General features: G+C 42.4%; 1 protein-coding gene across 1 annotated transcript in view; it reads left to right on the forward strand.

Annotated features, from left to right (window-relative positions):
- Window positions 1-16,796, forward strand: part of MTHFD1 (methylenetetrahydrofolate dehydrogenase (NADP+ dependent) 1, methenyltetrahydrofolate cyclohydrolase, formyltetrahydrofolate synthetase) — an 81,930-nt gene that overhangs the window by 15,249 nt on the left and 49,885 nt on the right. The window contains exons 9-22 of the mRNA XM_014951617.1: window positions 2,734-2,861; window positions 3,509-3,606; window positions 4,309-4,482; window positions 4,977-5,113; window positions 5,403-5,449; window positions 7,533-7,640; window positions 7,742-7,816; window positions 9,622-9,724; window positions 10,864-10,940; window positions 11,914-12,054; window positions 15,327-15,395; window positions 15,941-16,052; window positions 16,251-16,390; window positions 16,595-16,636. Coding sequence (XP_014807103.1) covers window positions 2,734-2,861; window positions 3,509-3,606; window positions 4,309-4,482; window positions 4,977-5,113; window positions 5,403-5,449; window positions 7,533-7,640; window positions 7,742-7,816; window positions 9,622-9,724; window positions 10,864-10,940; window positions 11,914-12,054; window positions 15,327-15,395; window positions 15,941-16,052; window positions 16,251-16,390; window positions 16,595-16,636 — 1,451 coding nt within the window. The remainder of the gene's footprint in view (window positions 1-2,733; window positions 2,862-3,508; window positions 3,607-4,308; window positions 4,483-4,976; window positions 5,114-5,402; window positions 5,450-7,532; window positions 7,641-7,741; window positions 7,817-9,621; window positions 9,725-10,863; window positions 10,941-11,913; window positions 12,055-15,326; window positions 15,396-15,940; window positions 16,053-16,250; window positions 16,391-16,594; window positions 16,637-16,796) is intronic.

Here is a 16,796-nt window from a genome sequence, read left to right on the forward strand (position 1 = left end):
GGTGTAACATGTGAGTTGCAGCTGGAGGACACAGCAATCTCTGGATTGCAACAAATGCAGGTTGGGTGGAGAAGGGCTCGGGAGTGCTTGTGGATGAGAAGCCCAGCATGAGCCAGCAGTGTGCATTCACAGCCCAGAAAGCCAACTGCGTCCTGGGCTGCATCAAAAGAAGCATGGCCAGCAGGTCACAGGAGGTGATTCTGCCCCTCTACTCTGCTCTGGTGAGACCCCACCTGGAGCACTGTGTCCAGCTTTGGAGTCCTCAGCACAGGAAGGACATGGACCTGTTGGAGTGGGTCCAGTGCAGGGCCACGAAGATGCCCAGAGGGCTGGAGCACCTCTCCTATGAGAACAGGCTTGAGAGGTGGGCCGTGCAAACCTCATGAAGTTCAACCAGGCCAAGTTGCAGGGTCCAATTGCTGAGAAGATTGGGTTGTTCAGCCTGGAGAAGAGAAGGCTCCGGGGAGACTTTAGAGCAGCCTTCCAATATCTGAAGGGAGCTACAGGAGAGCTGGGGAGGGACTCTTTGTCAGGGAGTGCAGTGACAGGACAAGGGGTAATGGTTTTAAATTGGAAGAGGGGACATTTAGATTAGATACCAGAAAGAAATTCTTTACTGAGAGGGTGGTGAGATACTGGAACAGGTTGTCCAGAGACATCGTGGCTGCCCCATCCCTGGAGGTGTTCAAGGCCAGGCTGGATGGGGCTTTGAGCAACCTGGTCTGGTGGGAGGTGTCCCTGCCCATGGCAGGGGGCTTGGAACTCGATGATCTTTAAGGTCACTTCCAACCTGAACCATTCTATGATTCTGTGATCATATCTTTTCATTTCATATGTATAGGCATGTCCTTTGCTGCTTTAATCTCAAAGTCCTTGGATGCTCTCTCTTGTGTTCCAGCGGGCTAGAGAACCTGCTGTATCAAAGAAGACACAGGCACTGGGAATGACTGTAGTGTCACTGATACTCTCGGTAACTAGTTTGGTTATGTTAAGAGTGGGATGATGAATATTGAGAAGGTGAAATTATGAGGAGAGACGGAAAGTGTTGTATGTGTGCTTTCCTTCAAAAGAATATTTTAAAGGTACTGAATAACTCCTAGGTTGCACTCAGCAGTGCTTGGCGTGAGGCGTAGATGTGGAGGCAGGGACTGGGGGTTTCTTTGACTTGTGTTTGTCACTGTGTAAGAGGTTAAGCTGTTTGTGTTGGGAGAGCCTAATTCATCGCTTGTTTTCTTCATTCTTGGGCCTGGAGTCTTCCTGGCCAGGGTGGGTGGTAAGCCTGCTTGGCATCTGTGGAAGAAGATATAGTGTTATTTGCCTGTTGCGACACTAATTAAACTAATCTCTAAGGCTGGAAAGCCACATTGGTCTGCAGTTCAGTCAGCAAAGCTGACAGAGGCTGTAGAAACACTGTGATGTTGTTCAAGCTTTGAACTTCAGTGGGAAAAAAAAAAGTGTTGGTTAAAACACAAACACAGCAAAACATCCAAGCTGGTAATTGTCAGTAACAGTGCAGCTAAAATCTAGTGTTGGCAGGAGCTCTTTTTTCCCTCTTTGTTTTTATCATAATCAGCTGTTGGGGAGTTTGGCTTCTCTTCTGCTCCTCCCCCTTGCCAAATATATGTTAAAGTTATTAATTGTGTTCTGTTCAAACATACAGTTTCTGTATCCAAAATAATATTTCAATGTAACAACATAAAAATCTGTCTTTGGGGTTTTTCATACTGCTTGAAAGTTCCCTGGAGTCCTCATATCTGAAATGAGGATCTGCCACTCCTGGAGAAACTTTAATTTGCTTTTTTTTTGGTTTGCTCTGTTTATACTCGGCGAGTTCCTTAAGTGACTGTGCTAGTTCACTAATGCAGTTTGTCTTTTTCTATCTTTTTATGGGTAAGCTTAAAGGTCATCACTGGGAAAAAAAAAGTATCATATCTGCTTCTGAATTGTCAGGTCATGTTATGCAGCAGGATATAGCAAATTTTCTTTGCCAGAGAGAAAGGAGATTATTCTACTGGAGCTCTCTTAAGCCACCTGTGAGGTTTGTTTTGACAAGACTCTGATCTCTGTGAGCTGCAGTATTTACCGGTCCGTCGTTAGAGTGGCAATGAATAATTGGAAAGCTTAGCATTTCCTGTCTTCACTTTCTGTAAAGGCAGGTGATTTTATTTAGTAGTAAGGCCTAAATTTCCTCCAAAATGAAACAGAGCAAATGTAAACAAGTTGACCATGTTTATTCTCTCACTTCTTTTAGACGATTGGTTTATATCCCCTTGAAATGGGAAACTAATCCTTCAGAGCAACGCAGCAGGAGCTGTGGGAGGATGGTTCAGGTGATATCACTATTATATGTCTCGTTAGTATTTTATTATTGTGGAGATATAAGACTTGGTCTGTATTTTGATCCCCCCTGCATTTGTTTTGGCTGCTCTGTGGGCCACTTGCCACTGAGAAAGTATTTGCATCTTCAAGGAAAGGGAGATCTTTCTGGCTGAGGATAAATGGCACTTAATGGGAAGATAGGTTGCATGAGCTGTTGGCGCTCTCCGAGTGAAGCATGATGAAAACAGCTTCATCTTGTGATTTTTGTTTTAACTTTTAATCTTTCTTTGCAGCTTCCTGGGTACTCAGCTTCTGTTTTGTGTACTCCAACAGAGGAAAAGACTTCAGCTTCTGTCAATGCTGCCTCCTCTGTTGGTTGTGATATGTAACATACTTTTTTTCTTAAATCCCCAGACAGCACAAAGGCCAGTGGAAAAAGAGTTGTAGGAGATGTGGCTTACAATACAGCAAAGGAAAAAGCTTCCTATATCACCCCGGTTCCTGGTGGCGTTGGGCCTATGACTGTGGCCATGTTAATGCAGGTATGTGGGCAGACCGTGAGACTGCTGGTCATCTCCTCTGTGTTTGCCTGTGGGGTATGTTGCTGCTGACCAGCAGCACACAACCAAAGCAAGTGGTGCTTCCTTATTGCTCTTACAGAAGTTGAATTAGGATTTCCAACTTTTAGTCCAAAGAATTTGGATTCAGTTAGCAAAAGAAGAAGGCAGACCTTAAGTAAATGTCAATACAGAGGGTTTTTTTGGTTGAGGCTTATTTGGGTGCTTTTTAGGGTTGGTTTTTTTATTTGAGTGTGGTCTCTCAAAACAGTGAGAAATTGGCTTGTCTTACAATGCTCTGGCTGTAATTCTAAAACTGTAGGGTGATTGGATAAAAAGCAGGATAGTCATAGTATAAGCCAGCTCCCTGTGTTTCTTGCTTTGCTTAAGGAACCTTGCTGGCACAGAGCAACCCAAAAAATCCATCACACTGGGAGACAGGTAGGTAGATGGATAGATAGATATGGTGAGGGTTTTTTTCTTTTTAAGAAAACCATGAGCTTTAATGAAAGCACTTTGTGTTAATCCCAAACTGAGACAGGTGAGAGGGGAAAAGCTTTCTGAGTCTCTGTGTTATCCAGCATGGTACATGCAGTGGTGGTTGCTATAATGCATTCTCATGCTCATTTTAGAGCACAGTGGAGAGTGCGCAGCGTTTTCTGGAGAAGTTCCAGCCTGGAAAATGGAGCATCCAATATACCCAGCTTACCCTAAAGATGCCTGTTCCAAGGTAATGCTTTCAGATGAAGCCACTGCCAGTATTCATGCAGTATAGTATTCAGTTCTCCTCCCAAGCTTTGCAGGATATGGGGCAAACGTGTGGGCAGACTGCAGTTGGCATTGAAGTTTGGAGAGAAGCAGAGAGAAAACACAGTAAGGCCTTCCTAAGGGAGCAGAGCTAACCTGCAGTGGTGCTGTGACATATATTGAAGTGTAGTCTTGGGTTATCCTGATAATACTAAGGTGTAAACATGGATTTCCACGGATTCTTTAGGCCAGCTAGATAGTTGCTGATTCAGCAAATAGCAAGACACTTGTATTTTGGAAAATTTGCAGTCTGACATGGCAAAAGCCTAGCATCTTGAAGTACCAGCTGTTAGTGTCAAGTCCCCACAGGCCACTTGAAAAACGTGCAAAATGCCACAAGGAAGCATAATGCATTGCCTACAAAAAGGCATTTGCGGATTGGAGGCCAGGGGTGTTGGTTGGAGTTTTTTGTTTGTTTCTTTTTTAGTTTGTTTGCTTATTTTTTTCAAAAAATAAAGTCTGAGGCTGTGTCTATTCCAGTGTAGCCAATATTGGTGGGATCGGTTCATTTCACTACGGTGGGTTAAAATATTAAAACATAGTGTTTGTTGCTTATGCCACCCAGAGGCGGGGAATCTGTGACAAGCCTTTGACTTATAAATTGACCTTGCTCTCTTTCTTAAAGTGACATTGAAATATCGCAGTCTTGTATACCCAAGCCCATTGACCAAGTTGCAAAAGAAGTTGGTCTGCTCCCTGACGAGGTGGAGCTCTACGGCCAAACTAAAGCCAAGGTTCATCTGTCCACTCTGCAACGGCTGAAGAACCAGCCAGATGGCAAATACGTTGTTGTTACTGGGTAGGTACTTCCTTAACTGAGGCACCACTTGCCTTGTGTCCAGGTGAAAAGAAATTTTATTAGCGTGGCTTGTTGTTGTGTATTCTTTTGGAATGGGGGCCTCTGGGTTTTAGTAAATCACACTGTGAAAGTCTAGTGGTTTGGGAAATAGATTTCTCTCTTGTAGTGGGAATGTAGTGTAACATTTCTCTCCTGTTATAAATTGTTGTTCTCTGCACGTAAGGGTTATCAAGGGCAGACTGGATCGTAGTCAGAGTTCTTCTAGTCTAGTAACCTGCCTTCAACAGTAACTAGCAAATCTTTGGCAGTTAATGTGATAATTTGCCAGTCTCATTCCAGTTTCAAACTGGTGAAGATTACCTGAAGCCTGAGCCAATCCAGAATTTCAGTTGACACTAACTGCACTCACTGGGTGACTGTTTGTTTTGTCCTGGTGTTGTGAGTCTCACCCACTGCAAGGGTTTCATTATGTCTGTCCTGCTTTTTCACTGCAGGATAACTCCTACTCCCCTGGGAGAGGGGAAGAGCACCACTACTGTTGGTCTTGTTCAAGCCTTAGGAGCACACCTTCACCAGAATGTCTTTGCCTGTCTTCGTCAGCCTTCTCAGGGGCCAACCTTCGGTATAAAAGGTATGAGCTGTTCTGTTGCTTGCAGTAGGGCTGATGGGGGAATATGGCATTCAGAGATTTTATTCTGCTGCGTTGTAGTTTTACATAATTGACAGTTACAATTGCGTTTCTTATAAGAACGAAAAATGTTGGATAAGTTCTTCAGTGTTATCTTCAAGTGCTGTAGTGGGATTTAAACTCAGCAGCTCGGCAGTAACTGCCTTCTTAAAGCCATTAATCAAACACGTGTAATACCATTCTGGGCTATAGAGACCTTTATTTGCATGATTTGACTGTTGTTTCTCTGTAGGTGGAGCTGCAGGTGGTGGCTATTGTCAAGTTGTCCCCATGGAAGAGGTAATACTTTATACAAAGTGTATACCTATAGCTCACAGACCTCTAAGAGATTCTGCAGTCAGACAACTTATGAAATCTTTTTTGTGTATGGCCCGGTGTAGCACTCCCAAGAACTGGATGTTTGGTTTCAGCAAAGCTTTTTTCTTTTTCTTTTTTTTTTTTTTTAAAAAAAATCTTTGGTTGTTTTGGAAGGCTGTCTGGATGGTCAGGGAATTTTATAGAACTCAGAATTCCCAGTTCTTCTGTTCCCTCACCTTCTCTGCCTTTGAATTGCTGCATGCCCTTGAGCAAAGTACGTCCTGTGCCTCTTTTTCCCAGCACTGAAACGAAGCTGATAATGACTTAAGTTTTGGAAGATTATTAAGTAGTTGTCTAGTAGTTGGTGGTCACCAACTTTCTGTGAGCTATTTTGGTGTACTTGTGTTTTAGATTGTTAACATGAAATGGGAAAAGGGAAGTTGGGAATCAGTAGTGCCAAGACCTCAGCCTGTGGGGGACTGGCACTGCAGCATATTTCTGACGTGACTTGGCAACAAGTAAAATCCTGTGTTTGGGGGTAGGGAATTGAAAGGCACGTGTAGCACGTGCTCTCGTGCTTCTCAACTCTCAAAGTAATTGCCTGTATAATTCTACCTTTGTCTTGTGCGCTTTGGATTGGCACGGGGCAATTCTAGGAAGAAAAGCAGAAGTGATCAAAAAGGCTGTTTGTTCCAATTGATGCAGCAAATCCATAAAAGACAAAAATGTTAAGGAGGCAGAATATTGATTTAGTTAAGTGCCAAGAACATGTGTGAATGATAGATGTGACAGGAAAAATAATCTCCTCCTGTTTGGGAGTGTTAATAAGAAGAGCCAAAATACTCCACTGTGTGCAACAGTGGGGATCAGCCCTGTTTTTGGAACCAAACTGGCTGAAAGGACTTAATCTTTAAGTATGACCCACAGAGGTATAAATACATATAGTTTTGTGTGAGTGTTTTAATCGATGCTTGTCTCCTAAAATCAAAGTATCTGGAGTTATTGGTTGCAGTAATGACCTCGATACATCATGGGATATTTCTGCATGAAGCTTTCATCCTAGGAAAGGATTAGCAAGTGAAAAGCATTTGAGTTCATACTGCAGAACCAAGGTGGTAGTAATTGCTTCTTGTTGCATGTATGTAGAAGGAGGCAACAATTAGCATTTGCTAATTAGGATTTATAATCAGTATGTGACTACCTCTGTTCTGCTTTTAGCTCTCTGGTTTTTAAGACCACAGTAGCAAGGCTCCAGTAAAGTAATACCATAAGGTCTTCTGTCATACCACCTTTTCTTACGTCCCCTTTTTCATCTTCCTCCTTTGCTGCTCTGCTGCAGAGAAAAGGGATTGTTTTAACCACATCTTTTACTCCACTGCCATAATGCAAGTTCATCACGTAAGCTATATATCCCCAAGTCTTCCCAAGTCAGTTTAGCTGTGGTGCAGCCAGATAACTCATGTAGACAAGCCCACTCAAACTATCTTTTAATGAGATAGAACCAGGAAAGCTACTAGCAGTGTCACTGTGTAGTACGTGGTCTACAAGTTCTGCCTACGATACCGTGTGTTTGAGTGGTTAGCTTCTGCAAGAGCTCTGTGCAACCACAGCTCTCCTGTGAGCACTACACAAGGTTGCTGGTTTCAGTTTAGCTCAGATACCTTCGTGGGAGCAGCAGCAGCTTCGGATAATGTATGTGTGAAAGCTGTTGTGCAAATAAGGAGAGTGGGTCAGAAGGTGAAGGAGGAGTAATGCAGATGTGCCGTGCTCTGATCTTTTCAGGTGTCAAGGAACGTGTGAGAACTGTTGTCCTGAAAAAAAGGCTTTTTATTTGGAAGCTTCGTTCTGGAAGTTTATAAAATGACATAAATGTGGGGGAGGCATTTTTCTGTTTTAGAGAAATTCTTTCCTCTCTTCCACATACTGCACTGAGCAATCTCTCCCCCTCCACCCTCACCCACTTTAACTTTGCTATTAATACTTCTCTTTCCATCTGTCTACAATGAATTGAAATAAATGAAAATTGCAGCAGGATGAGGTAACTGATATGGTTTTTGTCCTCTAGTTTAACCTTCACCTCACTGGTGACATCCACGCTATCACTGCAGCCAACAACCTGGTCGCTGCTGCTATTGACGCACGTATGTTCCATGAGCTAACTCAGACTGACCAGGTATGAACCTTTCTCATGAGGTATTTGGGCCTAGCCCGCTTTGGCCAAGATGTTCTGGCTGTGCCAGCAGTGCTAACTACCTGCCTGTTTCATTCTGCAAGGCTCTCTACAACCGCTTGGTGCCTTCTGTCAATGGTGTTAGGAAGTTCTCAGACATTCAGATCCGAAGACTACAGGTAAGTTCACTGGTTTCGTGTTGGTTTCTGGTTCTGTTCCACTTACTCATCCCTTATATAGGCAAAGAAAGGTTAAAGAAACCCTCATGTTGTCTTGGAGGTTGTTCTACTGGCATTTATTTTTCTCATAAAATGGGCAAAAGTGTGGTAGCTCTTCGTGCAGTGCAGAAAACAGTGAGATGCAGCCCCAAGGGGAAGAATCATTGATGTAATTCTCTTTATCATATGCTGTATGAGTAACACAGTGGGAAGAGGCAAAGGGATTAGTGCCCTTTATTAATAGTGTCAATTCAGTGTTCTTAATGCAGTTTAAGAAAGGACCAGAATCACTCTTTGTTCCTTACACTCAGTTACAGCTAGAGATTGATAGTTCCCATGTGATCCTATAAAGATAATGCAGCACAAAAAAGGGCAAATTATAAAATTCAGCAAAATGAGAATTTTTCATCTTATCCAGATTGAGCAAACAGGGGAAAATGGGGGAAAAAAAGTACCTGTCCCCTGCATTGCCCACTCCTCCTCTCCCCAGAACAAGAATTTCCAGTTAAATGAGTAGCCTTGTCATCATGTGGCAGTCCCTGAGCAGACCACGGCTCCTCTGATCCTCAGAAATTAAGGTGAATTAGTGTATGTCCCTGGCCTCTGCAAAAATGAGGATTAACAGAGGAATAGTTTTGCACTGGGCTTGGGCCTTCTGGCTAGGAGGACAGCCTGGAGCTTGCTAAGCTCAAAGTACAAACCTGTTTGTACAATATTCAGGCTGGATCGGTTGCCCATTTGGAGGTCAGAAGCAATAGTCAGACTACTTAGGAAGCTAAAACTCTCATTGATTAATTGTCTATAATGTCTCAACCATTGAAGAGTGTGTGGTTTGCTTCCACCGATGAGCAAAGAAGCTAAGTCATGTTGCTTGCTGTTCCTGATGGACTGCTGAGAGAACTCTAGCCTAACCACTCCTCTTAAATGGCAAGATGTAAATGGGATGCTAATATTCCAGAAAGAGTGTCTTTATTTTTATTTTTCTTTTATGTATTTATTTTTCTAAATGATGTGATTGAAGAGGAGGAAAACAGACTTTCTTCTTCCCTGCTGTTCTTCTGGAGAAAAATACGACTTAGCTGTCTAGTTAATTAAAAAAAGCTTGCTCGTTCATAAATCAACTCAATCGTTTTCCTCGTTCCGAAGCTTGCACTTGTATCGGGCTTCTTGAGATAATTCTTCTCTCAATTAAGCAACTTGGCAAACTGCCCACCCTCTCAGTATGTTCAAGATCCGCTTTCTGGGAGGCTGACAGCCTTGTGACTGAATGGTTTAATTCCTCCTTTGTGCTGCTTAACACAGCATGCTGGAAGCAGTGTCTTTAAATACGTGTGGCTGTGTGCAGTGACCCTCGGCAAACTAACGAGAAATGGATGGAAGCGCGTGAGACTAATGACTAGAACAGGGCTTGTAAGAAACTGCAGAGCTTTCTCTCTTACTCTTTCTGGAGATGCCTCACACAAAGCTTGGTGACAACCTGCCCTAATGAGTTCTGTCTGTCTTGCCTTCTACTCGCTGGCCAGGAGCAAGCGCCGCTCCCACCTACACACTAATAATGGATCATCTTGCCTTCTGGGGTCTCGGAGAAGGGGCACCAAAAAGGCACCCCCTTCTTATTCCTGAATATGCAGATGCTGCTGCCAAAGGCTTATTGCTCTAGTGAAAGGTTCATTTCTGTGAATCCTTTCACTATACTTTTTAAAAAATTTTTATTTGTTTTTTCATTATATTTTTTTTTCATTTTTATTTGTTCTTTCCTCTCATAGAAATTGGGCATTAACAAAACGGACCCTATGGCTTTGACGAAGGAAGAAGTCAACTTATTTGTGAGACTGGACATTGACCCAGGCACCATAACGTGGCAAAGAGGTACAAGAGCCATTAAATGAAAGAATTATATTAAGAAACAAAACGTGTCAAAAGAGAGGTTTGCAAGTGCAGCAGGAACTGTGTCCCCTGGGAAAAGGGGGCAGGGATGTCCTCTCCTGAGTGTTTGATGCAACAGATGCCTGCAACTGGGATCCCATTTCTAAAAGGTCTGACGCAGGACATGGAATCTGCTCTAAATTCACAAAGACTAGGACTTCACTAATTGGTGCAAGTTTGTGTTTCTGGATTTGTCAGTCACTGAGAAAGCAGAGCTTGGTAACTGTAGCCCTTTTACCTGACTGAGAAAGCTCTGAGCAAGGAGAGGGTTCTGCTCTGGGATTAAACTCCTTTTTAATCTGCCCACTTGCAGCAAATAAAGGCTGGATTTTTAAAAGGTTTTTAAAGATACCTGAAGGTACAATCAATCTCTGGTCTGGCAGATTTAATATTTCACTAGCAAGTGAAATTTCTAATTAAGACTTTTTTTTTTTCTGACTTAGACCCCAAGAGTATTGCTTTTCCTTTTTTTTTATTAAAATACAATGTGAAGTGTGTTCTCCAAAATCTGCTTCGTACCCTGTAATGGGGCTAAAGTAGTCTGTCTCCTGGGAAATAGTTTATAAAATGCTTAAAATTTTTAAAGCAGATAGTAAGAAACAGCAAATTTAAGCCAGTATTTAATAGTTTGTTTCCAAGGTAATTTGGGTTAATGGGGCTGTGTGAAATCTGGCTATTTTACCACTTAACATATAAAATTATGATTGTATTTCTTTTTAGGCTGTAATAATTTCCTAATTTGATGTTGACTAATGATAGTGAAAAAGCAATTGGAATAATACTAGCAGCTCTGCTTTTCGGAGAGGCTTTGGGCTTGTGGTTAATGCCTGCAGAAGGAGGTAGACTCCTTCTGGATGCAGTGCAGGGTCTGCTCGTGACTGTGGGCATCTTAATTTTGTTGCAGTTCAATTTTGGGGGAGGATCCCATTGAGTAGCACTTCCTGTTCTTCAGGAGAGGATGGTGTCTCAAACTGCCATCCTCTCTTCATAGGTGATCTAGCTGACTGTAATGGGGCATAGATATATGACTTACAACTTGCAATGTGATTTCTCCCTCATCTTCTTCTCTGCTTTCCTTGTAGTACTGGATACAAATGACAGGTTCCTCAGGAAAATTACTATTGGACAGTCTCCCACAGAAAAAGGCTTTTCACGAACGGTAATTGTTCCCTTTCCTTGGATGTTTTAAAAAGTACTTTGAAAAACGTGGCCCTAAAGCAAGTTCTGTAACTCCAGATACTTTCATCTTGAACCAGTACCTTGTTAAAGAGAAAGCAGAAAATCCCTTGGACCAAGCAGTTGAATTTTCTACCAGTGCAGTGTTTAGTTCTGTGTCTGTTTCCCCCGTTCCCTGTTCTTTCCTGAATGTTGACTTCCCAAACTGGGATGGCTGTGGCATAATAAGTGTTACACAAATGCTCTCTGTAACTATGATGCGTGGCAGTGCCTGATCTTCACCACTGCAGATGCTTTGGGTGGGATGTATCTGGCCAAAACTAGACATGGTGTCTGAGCTTGTCTATATTTATTATCTAATCAATAGAGTAAAGTAGGGAATATGGGCTGTGACTTCTCTCCTCCCTTAAGTAACTGTCAAATTAATACTTCACATGAATTGTGCTCAGAAGAGCCTCTTTCTATTGACTTGAAATGTCCCTAGGCTTCTTAGCTTCAGTAGAGGTGTCTGTGTTCATGTCAGATGAATTCTGCCCTTCATTTCCTATAAAATCTGATAATATTTTTTTTCATTTACTGTACTGTTTAGTAATAGTCAGATGAGTTAGTAAGCTCAGTCTTCAAAAATATAATTAGTGTTAAGCGTACTTACATGAATCACTAATGTACGTGCCAGGAGACAGTCATGTAATAGTGATGGAATAAGTAGTTTTTACTTAGTTTTGCAGAAGAAAAAAATAAGACAGTTTAAAATGGCCAATTTAAATGCAGCATGTTCTGAGAGTTTGGATCCATGGTTTGGATTTCTTTTACATCTGTATGTGTGTATTTTTTAAATTTTATATTCTTTTTTTGTTATGATGGTGATGATTGGCCTTGTTTCAAGAATTTTATGGAGGTAAGGATTGCTGCTTGGAAATCTTAATGAGTTCACGTTCTCTGTTCATTTCTTGCAGGCTCAGTTTGACATCACGGTGAGCAGTGAAATCATGGCAGTTCTAGCACTTTCTGATGGGTTGGATGATATGAAAAAGCGACTGGGCAGAATGGTCGTAGCTTCCAGCAAGAGAGGAGAACCAGTTACAGCAGATGACCTTGTAAGACAGTCATTCAGTTCTTAAATGCTAACTTTTTCCTCTTATTTCTGAAAGTCCTCGGGTTGAAAAGGATAGAGACAGTTCTGTACAGAAAAACCTTAGCTTATAGAAGCTTAAAGGTGAAATCTTAGCTCCTGGAGTTAATGAAGTTATTTTACTTCAGTGTGGCTAGCACCTTACCCAGAGAGCGTGTTTGTGTGTGCAGGGACAAATGGTCCTGTGTCATGTGCTGTGTGTCAAGTTGAAGCTAGCACCAGAGGAACTGATGGGGAAATACATGGTGGCTTCTAGATAAAAAGCATATTTACAAATTGGAAGGACTCAAAATGCATCCTGCTGGCCATCCTGTTTCTCGGGCTCACTGAAGTGGGGGAAATATTGAGCAGGAGCAAAGCCTCGTTCAAATTTAATTACAGAGGATGAAATATCTTATTCTGTGAGACACTGAATGCTATAAAAACCAAACCCTTTGTAAGAAGTGCAAGGTCTCCATAAGGCAGCCTTTGGTGAGGAAGACAAATCCTCTATTTCCACTGTATTAAATGTTGAATGTAGTAGCACTGGTGATGTCTGTTAACAGTAATTAAAGCTGTCCTAAGAAGCACTTGCAAGCTGCAGCACTGTCTTGCAGCTGTCCATACAATAGTTATTGGTGTGTTGGTGGAGTACATCAACTCTCCCAAACAGTGCTTCAGTGTGATTTCAGGAAAGCAGCCTGTGCCCCAGATACTTCTTCCAATAAATGCTTTGAAGATGGCAACCCTGTTTGGAGAAGGAAAGGGGAATGGAGCTCTGTGTGTGAACTGTGCCCTGCCGCTTGGCCTCAAGACAGCGAACAGGCTCAGGACTGTTGCACTAGTTCAATAAAGCTATGATAATGATGCTTACTGCTGTCCTCTACAGTAGATTTTTTCACAGCCTGCTTTGCAAAAGACAAGTGTGTTACAAATTCACATGATGTGGTGTTAATGAGATTTGTCTTCTATTTTCTGAATGAACCTATCCAGTGGCATAGAAGGATCCACAGGGAGTGTGTCCTACCTGGTGTTTCCAGCAAGGTGGAACACAGCACTGTGGCTTACCCATCTCTTGCTGTGGATTTTTTTTGTTTTCTTGTGTTTTGAGTTTTTTACTTCCTCCCATGATAAGCCTTAGAAACAATAGACTAGTAATGTGACCTGATTTTGGCCTAGCAGGAAAAGGGCTAGGTTGGGAACCATTTATCTGTAAATGTCCTTATATGAGACATTTGTTGGGAATGAGGGAGGGCATTTGACAAAGTGCTGTAAGCAGCCTTGACATTTTAATTCCTACTGCTAGCATGCTGCCAGTTTAACCTTAGGTATCTGAGTTAAGTCCTGTTCTGGAAAACAGGAGGAGGGAGTCTCTCCTGCTGCCCGTCAGCAGTGGAGGCAGATGGTGCTTGGTAGGGAGTTGCTTTGCTGGGGTTTTTTCTGTAGAGTCCAGGTGATAGAAGTCTTTCATATCAAGATTTTTTTTTACATTTCCTTTCCTTTTTTTTTTTAAATCTAGGTTATATTTAATTTTGTCCATTTCAACTGTGAATGGAGGATGGTATCAGACCTGTCCAACAGGTTCTCTTGAACGTTATACTTTTGTGCTGATGGTGGCCATTGGCTTGCATTGTTCAGACTGTGTCACATCCTCCTCACGCAAACAGAAACGTGGTGATTACAGAGATCAAACTAGCACAATAAGTTGTCTGGGTCACAGAATCACATGGGGTTGGAAGGGACCTCTGGAGATCATCTAGTCCACCCACCCTGCCAAAGCAGGGCCACCCACAGCAGGTTGCTCAGGAACCTCTCCAGGAGGGCTTGGAGATGTCTCCAGAGAAGGAGACTTCACCACCTCCCTGGGCAGCCTCTTCCAGGGCTCTGCCACCCTCACAGGAAAGAAGTTCCTCCTCATGTTCAGGTGGAACTTCTTATGTTCAAGTTTGTGCCCATTTCCTCTTATTCTGTCCCTGGGCACCACTGAAAAAAGACTGGCCTCGGTCCTTCTGTTGTGGTATAACCAGTGTCATGAGTGCTACCAGAAAGCTCAAAAAAACTGGGAAGAAATGTTGAATCAAAAAATGACTACAGGTTTTTAGAGATGGGATGTATTCAAATGCCACTGAGTGACACATCATGGAAATCTTGCTCTGTAGTTATCATTATTCTGGAGGTGACTGAAGTTTAAAGCTTATCCATTAAATGTTAAATAAGGTTTCATGTGGCAAGATTGAAACTAATGAAACAAAGCAGTGAATGTCTTTTAAAAAAAAAATCTTTTGTATAATTGAGTGCTGCAATCCAATTGAAATTAAAAAGGAAGAAAAAGAAATCATGGTTCAAGGTTTTCCTAACTGCTGTGAATGTTTGGCTCAGTACCCATGATAGCAATTCTAGTTATTTGTGCAACTGCTGGGTAACAGCCAGTTTGGTTTCTAGTGGACTGTGTCAGTCACAAGGATGACCAAACCCTCATTTTCTTTTCCTGAAGCACAAGCTTTCGCTTTGCAGGAAGCAGAATTGAAGCAGGGTATATTGCTGCACCTCAGAGGAAGCATGGGCTGCAATGTTGGCTTTTCATGGTGTCAGCCTGGTCTTGCTCATGAGCACATAGGTTCACTTTAAAAGTTATTTCTGCACGAGACACTTGGCCAGCATGTAGCAGCTTTTTATGGCATTTTTAAGGCCAGTATGTAAAGCTGAGTTGCTTAAGTGAGGAAGGCAAAAAGTCTGAGACAAATCTACCTGCAAAACCCACAAACCTTGACATAGGCATAACTTCAGACTCCTTAATATGTTTAGATACTGCAAAAGAAAAGACAGTAATGCTACAGATGAGATACGTACCAGGATGATGAGTGTGGTCTAGTATTTGAACATGTATAACAACTGTCCTCAAAAACTCCCAGCTCTGTGCCATTGAATGGACTGCAGGAAACCATACGTACCTGAGTTATCCTCTCACTGTTTACTCACCTTGCTATTGCATTGAAACAGCAGTTGTTCCTTATGTCTTCACTACAAAATGATGGCCAAGCAAGGTGCCAACCAGGAGGCCGCACCACGCAGAAATCACACATCCTCTTACAAGGATGTGAAGGTCATATTCTGCCTCACTAGGGTTAGTTATATCTGGAGCAACTGCTGGTTCTGGTCCTGGAAGCTCACCAGGACAAAAGCAGAGCCCTGATACAGCATAGGAACTGTCTCAAAATCTCTGTACATCTGGAAACTGATGGCTCTTTTTTCTTTTAGGGAGTGACTGGTGCTCTGGCTGTCTTGATGAAAGATGCTATTAAGCCAAACCTGATGCAGACGCTAGAGGTGAGTACAGATGACTTTGCTGTGTGTGTGTTCTCAGGGCCAAGAAGCAACTGGTCTAGTTCATTCATCACAATTAGTGTGGGCTTACTTGGCTTTGAGTCAGAGATTTACTGTGGTTTCCTACTTAAGATTCAGGGCTAGGACAGAAGGCTACCTTCTTTCTAGGTCTGCCATTGGCATGTGGGGTGACCCCAAGGAAATGCACGAAGATTTACTGTGTCTCTGTTCTGTTGTCTTTAATGCAGGAAGTGTTTTGGGAATCTAAATAGTGTGGATGCAGGGGAATGGCAAAGAGTTGCTGGGATTTAGCCATCCCTTCCTAAGCGGATTAATATCTCCACTTGTGCAGATTATTATAATTCTGTTTGCCCTGTAGTCCTTATTACTGATAACAAATGTTTGATCAGAAGGCTTTAAGATCTGTCTTCTAAAAGCGTTTTCTTTACCTTCAGGTACAGTAGTAATTAGCTCCAGAAATGCTGCAGATTTGCTAAATTGTACCCTCTGATTTTCTCTCTCTTTCTCCCCCACCCTCTGTTTTCTAGGGAACACCAGTGTTTGTTCATGCTGGACCTTTTGCCAATATTGCACATGGGAATTCTTCAGTGTTGGCAGACAAAATAGCCCTGAAGCTTGTGGGTAAAGAGGGATTTGTTGGTAAGTGTGTGGGGTGGTTTTTTTCTTTGCTTTTTGTTTGTTTTGTAGGGAGGGATCTGCCATTTTTTTTTTTTCTATCAAGACTGTGTTTGTTGTTTTTTTTTGTCTTGGAAGAAGCTTCTGATTTATATAATCAGAGCATGATGTCTCCACCCAACAACCTCTCACAGGCTTCTTTTCTTTTAATTCCTACTCTAGTTACAGAAGCAGGATTTGGTGCAGACATAGGCATGGAGAAATTCTTTAACATTAAGTGCCGCTATTCCGGCCTCCGGCCTCATGTGGTGGTGTTGGTTGCTACAGTCCGAGCGCTGAAAATGCACGGAGGAGGGCCTGCAGTAAGTATTGGGCAAGGTTTTCTTTAGGCATGAGGGGCTGTTGCTGTTATTCTGATCCAGTTAATTCTTAGAAAAAAGATCAGCCTGGAATAGAACGATGTATCTTGACACCATTTAATAAGAATCAAGTACGAAATTGCTGTCATGGATAAAAAATCTTGTGGGGTTCCATCTTCTTTTTTTTGTTTTTCCTTTTTTTCTCAGGTCACTGCTGGGGTACCTTTACCGAAGGAGTATACGGAAGAGGTAATTTGCTTTAGCTCTTGTGACAGTTGACCAACTAACTGCAGTCCTGGCATGATATTGTCACGCAGCGCACACCTGGGTAGCTGGTGTGTGTCATTTCTTTAGCTGCCAGGGAAATGCTTCTTCATACAAGCTGTAATGTTGTTCTTCCATTGGTTGG

Source organism: Calidris pugnax, unplaced genomic scaffold, assembly GCF_001431845.1.
Source record: "Calidris pugnax isolate Ruff unplaced genomic scaffold, ASM143184v1 scaffold183, whole genome shotgun sequence".
Lineage (NCBI taxonomy): Eukaryota > Metazoa > Chordata > Aves > Charadriiformes > Scolopacidae > Calidris > Calidris pugnax.